Source organism: Pollachius pollachius (genome assembly GCF_949987615.1).
Source record: "Pollachius pollachius genome assembly, chromosome: 8".
Taxonomy (NCBI): domain Eukaryota; kingdom Metazoa; phylum Chordata; class Actinopteri; order Gadiformes; family Gadidae; genus Pollachius; species Pollachius pollachius.
This window is the reverse complement of record NC_136941.1, coordinates 22,630,835-22,642,263: the sequence shown is the minus strand read 5'-3', so window position 1 is coordinate 22,642,263 and position 11,429 is coordinate 22,630,835. Positions and strand designations below refer to the sequence as shown.

Sequence of the window (11,429 nt, the reverse complement as noted above, 5' to 3'; positions counted from 1 at the left end):
TGTTTCGCTATAATGCGAGATATCAGCAAAGTGTTGCCTGTAGTAAGTAGCAGCCCCCCATTGGCAAGTATTACAGCAATCAGAATAAGAAAATTTATTCATTATTTTTATGGATTTGCGGTGATTTCTTTCCTGAAACAATTCCATGCTAAGGTGTATGCCACCAGTCTGTGGGATGTCATTTGTAGACGGTCCCTAAATCAGATGGCATCCGGAATGTAGATTTAAGTGCTTTTCTCGCAAAGATATCGATGGCAACAACTAATGCCGTTGTGATTTTTTTTCGATACGGTGTCCTAAACTATCCTCAACATACTACACCCGTAATGTAGTGAAATTGTGTTGATGAATCCAATTCAAAACCGAATATCCGGCGAATATCAAACCTGTTGCTAACTTTTACCCGCTACAAAACAAAATAAATGTTACTATATTTTTCAACATCAGCTAAATGGTTTTAGAAACAGACTGTCTGTAGTGATGCTTTTACGAAGCATTGACAATTTAAATGGCCACTCAAAAGGGCACTTTGGACATTCAGAGGCAAAGGGGCAGGTGCCCCCCGCCCCCCGCCCCTGCACGTGCCTGCTCAAGAGGGATTTAGTATGAATGAAACAGTTGCATGTATGAATGAAGTCATTGACTTGTGGTGTGTCTGTTTGTGTATCATGTATATTTGCAGCTGCGTTTTGGATTTCTTTGAATGTTGAAAGAAAACCATATAGTGTACATTTGCCTGGCTGTATACCATGTACAATTAATGTTGAAATTTATAGTAGCTCAATTGACATGTGCCTTCCAGCCATACAGTATACGCAATTCTCCCTAATGTAGAGGAGCTCCTTATTGGAATGGTTGTGAGCATTATCCTCAGTACAGAGATAAGCTCTACTCCTCCACATGTCCATGCTGTTGTCTCAGCTGATTCATGTGTGTGTGTGTGTGTGTGTGTGTGTGTGTGTGTGTGTGTGTGTGTGTGTGTGTGCGTGCGCGCGCGCGTGCATGCGTGCGTGCGCGCGTGTGTGTGTGTGTTTGAAGGTATGGATGATTTGGTACGCTATTGTTACCCTAGAGAGAGTCTCATTGTTTTGTCTGTCAGGTAAGTGAAGGGTCGCTGAGTCACCAGAAAGGTATTTTTGCCAACAAAGTATTAAGGTTGCTGGAAAAGTCAGGAAATTATTGTCTTTTGACAAGCGTATATATAACTCAGAAGGCATTTGAGAATGCGTTATCATAATGATCGCGTGAGAGGTTGAGTGTACCCTCAAAACAATGGGTATCAGGTTGTATTATCAGATGTCAAGAATATTTTACATGGTTAAGTTGAAACTGAAACGGTGTGACGTCTGGTGGTCGTGCAGTTTTGTCATTGAGAACTTCAAATAAAGTCACGTACACACACACATACACATATGCACACACACACACATACACACACAACCACACACAAACACATGCACACACACACATTGAGTCTGCGTGGGTGGAGTTAAGGGGAACGTGTCTTGAGGGGGTTTTCTCAAAAGACATCAGAACTCCCTGCTGACTTGTGGATCACACTCCAAGGTAACTTTTTACCGGAACTCCAAGACTTCATTCCAGGGCGTCAACTGTATATTACGCAAGGGCTCTAAATGAAGAGCGTATTTTCTCGGACATAATAGGCCTACAAGGACATTTACGTGTGAAATATTTTCTAATGTCACCTTTGGTGTTATAAGTAATACAGCTAATTAATGTTATCTTTGCATGCGTCTGAAGCGTCTAAAGGTAAGCCGGGATGCCGGCTCTTTCGCGTCTCCAACCTCCCTTGCGAGCCGCGCGTAAAAGCGAGTGGCTTCGGAGCGCCCTGGCGCACCACCACCGCTCCGGGTCCGCGTTAGTAGAGAATGAAATAGTCGTCCTTGCCACCGGGATCGACCAGTATCTTCAAGAGGTGTTCCACCACCTTGCACATCCCAGTCGCGAAGACACTGTGTCGGCAGAAGACTTCACAGCGCTCTGCTTGGTGCTGGGGCTCCAGGCGGACGCAGAGCGCCGGACGACGATAGACGATGAAGAGGAGGAAGATGAGTCCCGGTGGATCTGTGTTGGTCTCCCAGGCGAGCTCTCATTCAAGGAGTTTCACTCGCGCCTCTGTGGGTACTTTCGTGTGCGCGCTGCCGGCGGCACCGAGCTCGACAAAACCGACCTCAAGCGCCTGAACTTTTCCCAAGAGACAGAACTTGTGGAACGCGAGATTCGACTCCGGTGTCCGAGGGTCCGACGAAGGAAGTGTGTCAGCTTTGATCTGTCCGTGGACCAGACAAGGGTTCTATCCAAAGACATGAAGGAAAAAGTGCACGCAGGGGACTACGATCAAGGTATACTTTGTATACATTATTTAGCATCGTTCACACGACAAACTGTGTGGTGTGTGTGTGTGTGTGTGTGTGTGTGCGTCACCAAATTTGGATAAATTGGGTGACGTGATGTTTTGACTCTCAATTTAGGTCAGTCTTCTCCTCTCCCCTCCTCACCTCTCCTCTCTTCTCCCATCCTCACCTCTCCTCTCCTCTCTTCTCCTCTATTCTCCTCTCCTCTCCTATCCTCTCCTCTCCCTTCCCCTTCCCTCCTCTCCTCTCTTCTCCTATCCTCTCCTCTCCCCTCCTCTCCTCTCCTTTCATCTCCCCTCCTCTCCTCTCCTCTCCTCTCCTCTCCTCGCCACTCCTCTTCTTTTTTATCATACTCTTCTCCTTATGATTTTATTCATTTTAATGTTGAGATGAGATGCTACCCCACAATGCCATTCGAATCAATTAAATCAATTTCATTTCCCTTAAGTTAAATTAATTTAAATTAATTGAACTTAAATGAATGATCCAGCAGGTGTGGAGGCAGCCGCTCTGAGGGAGCTGGTGGAGGACCTACGCGCCGCTCTGCAGGGCAGCGACGCCCGGTGTCTGTCCCTTGAGGTGGCCCTCCAGAGGCGTAGCAGGGCCCTGAACCACAGCCCATCCTTCTCCATCGCCTTGTCCCAGCCTTCCAGCAGCAACACAAGCAGCCCCAAACCATCCCCGGAAGGGAGATTTGGAGGGAAATGGACGGAGAGGATGAAGAGATCGGCCCCGAGCCGGAGGGCCGACGGAGACCCCATTCTCCGGGAGCTGAGGCTGATTCGCGAGTCGCGTGACGGACAACTTGAGGAGGCGATTCGCTTCAATCAACGCCTGGAGGAGGAGCTTGGCTGGGCCTATCAGGAGGTCCGACGACGGGCAGGCGTGGAATCGGCACTGCGAAAAGAAAACGCTGCGATCAGGTCTGCAGGGCCTTTACATTTTTCTTCATGTAGAAGACCATCTTTATTCCCTTCTTCTGATCACTGTTTAAATAATTTGTTCTAGATGAATGGAGGAACGGATGGTTCAGGGGAAAGATTTATTTCTAAATGAATGTGTGTTTTTTTAGTTTGGATTGGAAAACCAATAATCCTTACATTACAGAACAGTTGCTTCTTCAACACAAGAATCTCAAGATTGTAGTTAGTCTACAGTCAACAGATAATTAGCACTATTTTTGGTGCTGTGATTATTAGATTATCTGTGTTGCACTGCCAACATGTAACCCTCTACGTAGACGACCCAGTAAAAAGCCGCTGATAATATTATCATCACAGGTAGCCTCATACTCACAGCACCGAAAAACAGTGCCAAATTATCTGTGTGTTTGTAGACACATTATAACTTTTTTGTGCTGGCACTCATTTTGAACAATCGACTTGCCAGAATACTTGGAGCCTTTTGGAAAGTAATTAGAAGTGTATACGCCTCACTTGAACAGGAGCTAGGATACTTTAACGCAAAGTCAGCATCTGCATGCACAATGATGAATTTGGAATTAAAACACCCTCACCCTTGCTTTACCAAATGAATGGCATTGCATATGGTATGGGTTTATGTTTGTGGAGCGCTTATGATGGATATACATGAATGGATGGATGGGGGGATATACAGTGTGATTGACGGTTGGTGGCTGTTGCTGACCAGGAGGCGGGCAGAAGAGGCCAGGGAGGCTGTGAAGCAAGGCTTACAGAGAGTATGGCTGATCCAGGAGCAGGCTCAGAGCGTCCCTGAGCTTCAGAACACCATTGCCCAGCTGGAGAAGGAGCTGCAACACTACAGGTACAAACACACTGTCCCTCAGATCACTACAGGTATACACACACTGTCCCTCAGATCACTACAGGTATACACACACTGTCCCTCAGATCACTACAGGTATAAACACACTGTTCCTCAGATCACTACAGGTATAAACACACTGTCCCTCATATCACTACAGGTATAAACACACTGTCCCTCAGATCACTACAGGTATGAACACACTGTTCCTCAGATCACTACAGGTATAAACACACTGTCCCTCAGATCACTACAGGTATAAACACACTGTTCCTCAGATCACTACAGGTATACACACACTGTCCCTCAGATCACTACAGGTATAAACACACTGTCCCTCAGATCACTACAGGTATACACACACTGTCCATCAGATCACTACAGGTATACACACACTGTTCCTCAGATCACTACAGGTATAAACACACTGTCCCTCAGATCACTACAGGTATAAACACACTGTTCCTCAGATCACTACAGGTATGAACACACTGTTCCTCAGATCACTACAGGTATAAACACACTGTCCCTCAGATCACTACAGGTATAAACACACTGTTCCTCAGATCACTACAGGTATAAACACACTGTTCCTCAGATCACTACAGGCAGGGTGCGATTTGCCGGTGGGGATGGTGGGGATTATCCCCCCCTCTGGTTTACACGTCCTACCCTCTGCTGAATTATTTTTATCCTCGGTGGGGATAAAAATTATCCCCCCCAACCCAAAGTATTTTCACCATTACATCGTAATAATTAACAACCAAAATACACAGGGTCCGTCTTCATTTTGAAACATTTTAAAATGTTTCTCAAAATTATCCCCCCCTCTGTTTTTTTCACAAATCGCACCCTGACTACAGGTATACACACACTGTCCCTCAGATCACTACCGGTATAAACACACTGTTCCTCAGATCACTACCGGTATAAACACACTGTCCCTCAGATCACTACAGGTATAAACACACTGTTCCTCAGATCAGTACAGGTACAAACACACTGTTCCTCAGATCACTACAGGTATACACACACTGTTCCTCAGATCACTACAGGTACAAACACACTGTTCCTCAGATCACTACAGGTACAAACACACTGTTGCTCAGATCACTACAGGTATACACACACTGTTCCTCAGATCACTACAGGTATACACACACTGTTCATCAGATCACTACAGGTACAAACACACTGTTCCTCAGATCACTACAGGTATAAACACACTGTTCCTCAGATCAATACAGGTACAAACACACTGTTCCTCAGATCACTAGCGGTAGAAACACACCGTTCCTATCATAGTTACAGGTACAAACAGACTGTTCCTAGCATCACTAGCGGTAGAAACACACCGTTCCTATCATAGTTACAGGTACAAACAGACTGTTCCTAGCATCACTAGCGGTAGAAACACACTGTTCCTGAAGGCTTTGTGGTGTTCCCTTGTCTGGAGTTTTAACCATCAGCTCTTCCCAGAGGTTTACCTAGTTAAAACCTCAGTCTCTACAATGCTACACCTCGTGCCAAACGTAGACATTAACGGTGTGTTTCCCGCTTCACCGTCACATAATATCGAACAAACAAAGTTAAGCCTCTGGGCCTTGGCTGACATCATCTCAGTCTAGGAGACAGATGTACTCTTGTATAAAACACAGACAGAAAACCTTGTACTGGACTTGTAGAACCAGGCTTCGTAGCAATCCGGTAGCCATTCTGTGTTTTCACAAGGGCTACTACATCAGTAACATGCAGCCTTTCAATTTATGCAGTGGTTTCTCTGGGGAAATACCACAAATGTACTGTGTTTCCTCCCGTAAGAGTTGGTGTGAAATAATGCCATGGCTGTCCATTATCTCCATTCAAGTGTCATTTTTAAGGTACACACACTTAGGAGCAGAGGGAAGAGATTGTGTGAACCTAGGAGAACTCCCAGTAGAACAACGGTTTGCTTTATTGGGCAGGTCCAGACTGGCTTTTGAAGCTTGAGCCACTTAAATACACACACACACACACACACACACACACACACACACACACACACACACACACACACACACACACACACACACACACACACACACACACACACACACACAGACGCTGCTGTGAGGAGGAAGTAACCCATCTGTCAACTCAATCAGTCATAAACAGAGAGAGAGAGAGAGAGAGAGAGAGAGAGAGAGAGAGAGAGAGAGAGAGAATAGTAGATTGGTATTTGAGCTGTGTTACTCTTCCCTCCTTTAGGTCCCAGTGTACGCGCATGACTGACACAACTCCCAAAGGATATTATCAAATGGGAGCAGAGGAGACCTGCGCTGGAATGGAAGGTGGGCAAATGGGAAAGCTGGTATGGCGTTCGACAAAACTGTAGCTCACCAATCTATTTGTCTATCTGTCTGGCTGTCTGTCTGTCTTTCTGTCCAGATGGCTGACTAGTTTATTCCTGTCTGCTCTGTTAAATCTGGTTTCAAAGCAAATGTTATATCGATCTATTTACTAAATGGTCATATACACATATTGTTGGCCACAATTTATCTGACCTATTACCCCACCTCCTCTCTGAACTATAACCCCACCTCCTCTCTGACCTATAACCCCCACCTCCTCTCTGACCTATAACCCCCACCTCCTCTCTGAACTATAACCCCCACCTCCTCTCTGACCTATAAGCCCCACCTCCTCTCTGACCTATAACCCCACCTCTTCTCTGACCTATAACCCCCACCTCCTCTCTGACCTATAACCCCCACCTCCTCTCTGACCTATAACCCCACCTCCTCTCTGACCTATAACCCCCACCTCCTCTCTGACCTATAACCCCCACCTCTTCTCTGACCTATAACCCCCACCTCCTCTCTGACCTATAACCCCCACCTGCTCTCTGACCTATAACCCCCACCTGCTCTCTGACCTATAACCCCACCTCCTCTCTCTCCTCCCCTCCAGATGCCGAGGGCCTCCAGCGGGCAGTGGAGGGGAGGGCAGCCTCCGATGAGGAGGAGGAGGAGGACAGGGAGCAGGGTATGAAGGAGGGGAGGGTGGAGGATGGTGGCCCCTGTTGTCTGGTGGAGATGAAGAAGTACATCAACAGGCCGCACACCTGTGGCCAAGGGTGAGTCTCCACAGGCTACACACGCACAAACACACGCATGCACTCACGCACACACCCACACTAAAGCACACTAAAGCACACACACACTAAAGCACACTAAAGCATACCCACTAAAGCATACAAAATCACACTAAAGTACACACACTAAAGCACACACACACACACTAAAGCACACTAAAGCACACACACACTAAAGCACACTAAAGCATACCCACTAAAGCATACTAAATCACACTAAAGTACACACACTAAAGCACACACACACACTAAAGCACACACATACTAAAGTACATTAAAGCAACAAATGACAGCGACTGTCTTTTTCTCTGTAGATGTCAGAATCCCGTCATGAGGACCCTGCTGTCCCAGGACCCCCTCCAACACCAGAAGCCCTCCAGCTCCTCCAGCAAGGACAGGGGGCGTGGTGGGGCGGGACAAGCCCAGCCAGAAGAGGTGGGACCAGAGATTAGGCCGACAACACATGGAGAGAGGGTTGGAGCAAAGACATTAGTCACAGCAGGACGTTCAGTATTTAGGTGTAATAGTTGTATGTATTGGTGTGTCGTCGTGGGCACATGGATGGGTGGATGGATTGATGGACGGTTGGATAAGTGAGTGGATGGGTGGAGGGGTGGATAGAGAGATGGATGGATGGATGGATAAGTGAGTTGACAGACAGAGAGATGGATAGGTGATTGGGTGGATGGAGGGATCAGTTCTCGGGGACGGTCCGATTATCCTCCCCAGGTGTGATCTTCATGCCTTGTTGTTGACCGGGGGCCGACAGGTCAGAAGGCCTCGGGGCCCGGGGCCGCCCTGGAGGTGCTAGACCGGTCCCAGGTGGCCCTGCTAGAGGAGAAGGTAGCTGACACGCTAGCCCTGCTACTGCAGCTACGCAAAAAGGTACGGCGTTTGTTTCTCTGGAATTAAAGGAGTGTTATCAGGATTTTTACACTTCTCCCTTTGCTTTAGACTTTTTAATGACGTATGTGTAGATGTTTTACGTCTGCAAAGCCAGACAAATCTAAGTCCGAGGGGGAGGGGGGAGCCACGGGGAGAATTTGTGCCCGCCGAGAACGCTGCTCAATAAGTGCGTGAAACATTGTCTGCCCTCAAACATTTCTTCCCCAACAGTGTGGCATCAGACTGTGCAGTGGGCGGTGCTGAAGTGCAGAAGTCCCGCGTTCGAGCAATCGCAACAGAGTTAGAGGTTTTGCAGAAATTAACAGTGGGAGAATAATAAGGGGCATTCCTAACATACAGGCCTGTAACCCTATTCTAGTAGTACCCCCAAATGCATTTATTAACCCTAAATAAGTATGATAGGGGATCTCTAACAGCAGCACATATGAGCACAAAGTAGGAACGATGAAAGAAGAACCGCCGATATAACAACATACATACTGACCCTAACCCTAACCCTAACCCTAACATATTTATTAAAAATAATAATAATAATAATAATAATAATAATAATAATAATAATAATAATAATAATAATAATAATAATAACAACAAAGTATTTTTCAAATAAATGTGTCTTAATGTATGTTGTTCGATGTTCAATCATATAAATCAGAAACAGTAGACATTTGATCAGTATAGAGTAAAACAAATGTCATGTAGATCATATGTGCCTGGATATGCCTTTGTTTTAAAGTCCTCCAGTTTGACTTCGCTGCTATGTAGTGGTGGGATGAGAGGGATTGTGACCATAAACTCTTTTATCTCTTAAAGAGCCATTGTACTAAAAAGCAATTTTTTTTTGTTTCAAACATGACAATTTGTCATTGTGTGTTGTGATCGTAAACATTGTAATCTTCTCCATGTTATCACTGTTACGGAATTAAGTCCCTCATTTATAGAAATAACCCTATGTTCCTGCCATTCTCCACAAAACACGATATGAACGTTCCATTCTGCTGCGGAGGCATGTGGCGTTCTTTAGTGACCTCAGACTACTTTTCCCGAGGTCGGTTGACGTCGAACAAGGGGCACCAGCAGCGCGATGTGTGTGGACATGTAGAGCTCTGTCTGGGCAGTGTGTGTGTGGAGCTCTGTCTGGGCGGTGTGTGTGGAGCTCTGTCTGGGCGGTGTGTGTGTGGAGCTCTGTCTGGGCGGTGTGTGTGTGGAGCTCTGTCTGGGCACTGTGTGTGGACATGTGGAGCTCTGTCTGGGCGGTGTGTGTGTGGAGCTCTGTCTGGGCGGTGTGTGTGGACTTGTGGAGCTCTGTCTGGGCGGTGTGTGTGTGGAGCTCTGTCTGGGCGGTGTGTGTGTGGAGCTCTGTCTGGGCGGTGTGTGTGGACTTGTGGAGCTCTGTCTGGGCGGTGTGTGTATTAAGCTCTGTCTGGGCGGTGTGTGTGTGGAGCTCTGTCTGGGCGGTGTGTGTGTGGAGCTCTGTCTGGGCGGTGTGTGTGGACATGTGGAGCTTTGTCTGGGCAGTGTGTGTGGAGCTCTGTCTGGGCGGTGTGTGTGGACATGTGGAGCTCTGTCTGGGCGGTGTGTGTGTGGAGCTCTGTCTGGGCGGTGTGTGTGGAGCTCTGTCTGGGCGGTGTGTGTGGAGCTCTGTCTGGGCGTTGTGTGTGGAGCTCTGTCTGGGCGGCGGTTGACTGCGATGTCTGCGAGAAAGATGGGTTTTTTGGACACTTGATATAGTAGTATAATGACACGGTAGGTGTGGATGGTGAAGCTCTGTCTAAGCAGCAATGCTGCTTATTATAATGGTCATAACAGTTACACAACGACAATACTAAAAAAGTATCATAAAGTTAACGTGGGTCATAGCCATGGGGATAGAGAGCCCCCCTCTTTTCTAAAACTCTCAGCCCAAAACACTTTATTTTAAATCACATAGTGTCTGATTCCATGTGAATCAGTGGGCTCAGCGGCTCTCTAAGTCTGACCACGGTGTGGATTTCTCTCCAGAACATTTCCTGCAGGGCTGTGGGGAAGACCTCCGGGGAGGAGCTGTGCAGCAGAAGCAGGCATGGTAGGTTCTTTACTCAAATGTTGTTTTGGAAGATGGTTGTCCACTGAATGTGCATGAATTAATTTATTGTTATATCAAAATGGTAAATGTTTTATTGGTGATTTGTGGCAGTCCCATGTAGAACCCCATGTGTTTGGGGAGCATTCATTGGAGAAGCAATTTGGGAGTGAAACGTACGTGTAGGCCTTACTAAACCTTGGTCTGGGTCCTCTTATTCCTGCTTCACTAAGACCCCGCCCAGATGATCCAAGTGACGGACGCGCTCTGTGCCCAGCTCCAGCTCTCGACCAATGAGATCGCGCAACGTGAGGATTGCTGCCATGTAGCCAATGAGGAGGGCGGTGGAGGAGGCGTGGCTACGTTTGGGATGCACACCAAACAGTCCTCTAGCTGCCAAAGCAATAGCAGGGGCATCAACACGCTAGTCATCTCCTGTTAGCGGCACACGCAAACACTGTTTATGTACATCTGTTTAATACTGGTTGTTTGTTTTTAACATTACTGCTTTTTATGTCATCCCTACACTCAACGTTGACGGCAAATCATCTAAGGTTATGGTGATGATAGATAATAGCTCATGTTTAACCATATGCAGAGTTATATTATTACTTTATTATTCTATTTTTTGTATATATTAGCTTTACTGGAGGAAGATCAGGCACCCCTGACTACTTATTTTATCTTACCTCTAAAAGCCACACCTGTCCTTATTCTGAATTATTCTGAACTCTATAAGCCTCTACTTTATAAACATATTTTTCCATGCCAGGGCTTTGAGACTGTACGTGGATGTACGAGGATCATGTAGTCATGTAGTAAATGCCTTAATTTATGTTTTGTTTATTTTAATGTTTTTTTATATGATATATATATTTTAATTTACCAGATCACCAAAGCTATTGTAATGTATTAAATGATGTATGCTATTTCCTTTAAAGGATTAACCCTGAATACATTGACTCAAATTGTTCTAATTAAAACTATTCAATTTAAGTGAACTTTGTTTTTTCAGCTCGTTTTGTGTCTCTGCTTTATTTTAGTGTTTCGATTTTGATATTTAGCATTAAGATTAAATAGGGGACATTCTATATTCTCAGATACCAATGAAGACACAGAGCCATGGTATGAAATAATAAAAGTCCTTTATTCCAGCAATTCACCAAGT

General features: G+C 46.0%; 1 protein-coding gene across 2 annotated transcripts; it reads left to right on the top strand.

The window, feature by feature from the left end:
• The first annotated feature begins 1,546 nt into the window (after positions 1-1,546).
• Positions 1,547-11,219, top strand: LOC307079009 (EF-hand and coiled-coil domain-containing protein 1). 2 transcript variants are annotated; one of them, XM_079741060.1, is made up of 8 exons: positions 1,547-2,363; positions 2,869-3,298; positions 4,026-4,160; positions 6,408-6,490; positions 7,110-7,275; positions 7,608-7,728; positions 10,201-10,264; positions 10,495-11,219. In XM_079741060.1, exons 1-8 carry the CDS (start codon positions 1,781-1,783, stop codon positions 10,701-10,703), a joined length of 1,791 nt encoding a protein of 596 aa, XP_079597186.1. In that variant the 5' UTR covers positions 1,547-1,780; the 3' UTR covers positions 10,704-11,219. The 2 variants fall into 2 exon arrangements, with proteins under 2 accessions (XP_079597186.1, XP_079597185.1); XM_079741059.1 differs by having other exon boundaries at positions 2,866-3,298.
• The last annotated feature ends 210 nt before the right edge of the window (positions 11,220-11,429 follow it).

Coding starts and splice junctions, on each gene's coding strand:
- LOC307079009 (XM_079741059.1), top strand. CDS start 1,781: ATGCCGGCTCTTTCGCGTCTCCAACCTCCCTTGCGAGCCGCGCGTAAA. Junction 7,276..7,607: donor CCGCACACCTGTGGCCAAGG/GTGAGTCTCCAC, acceptor TTTTCTCTGTAG/ATGTCAGAATCCCGTCATGA. Junction 7,729..10,200: donor GACAAGCCCAGCCAGAAGAG/GTGGGACCAGAG, acceptor ATTTCTCTCCAG/AACATTTCCTGCAGGGCTGT.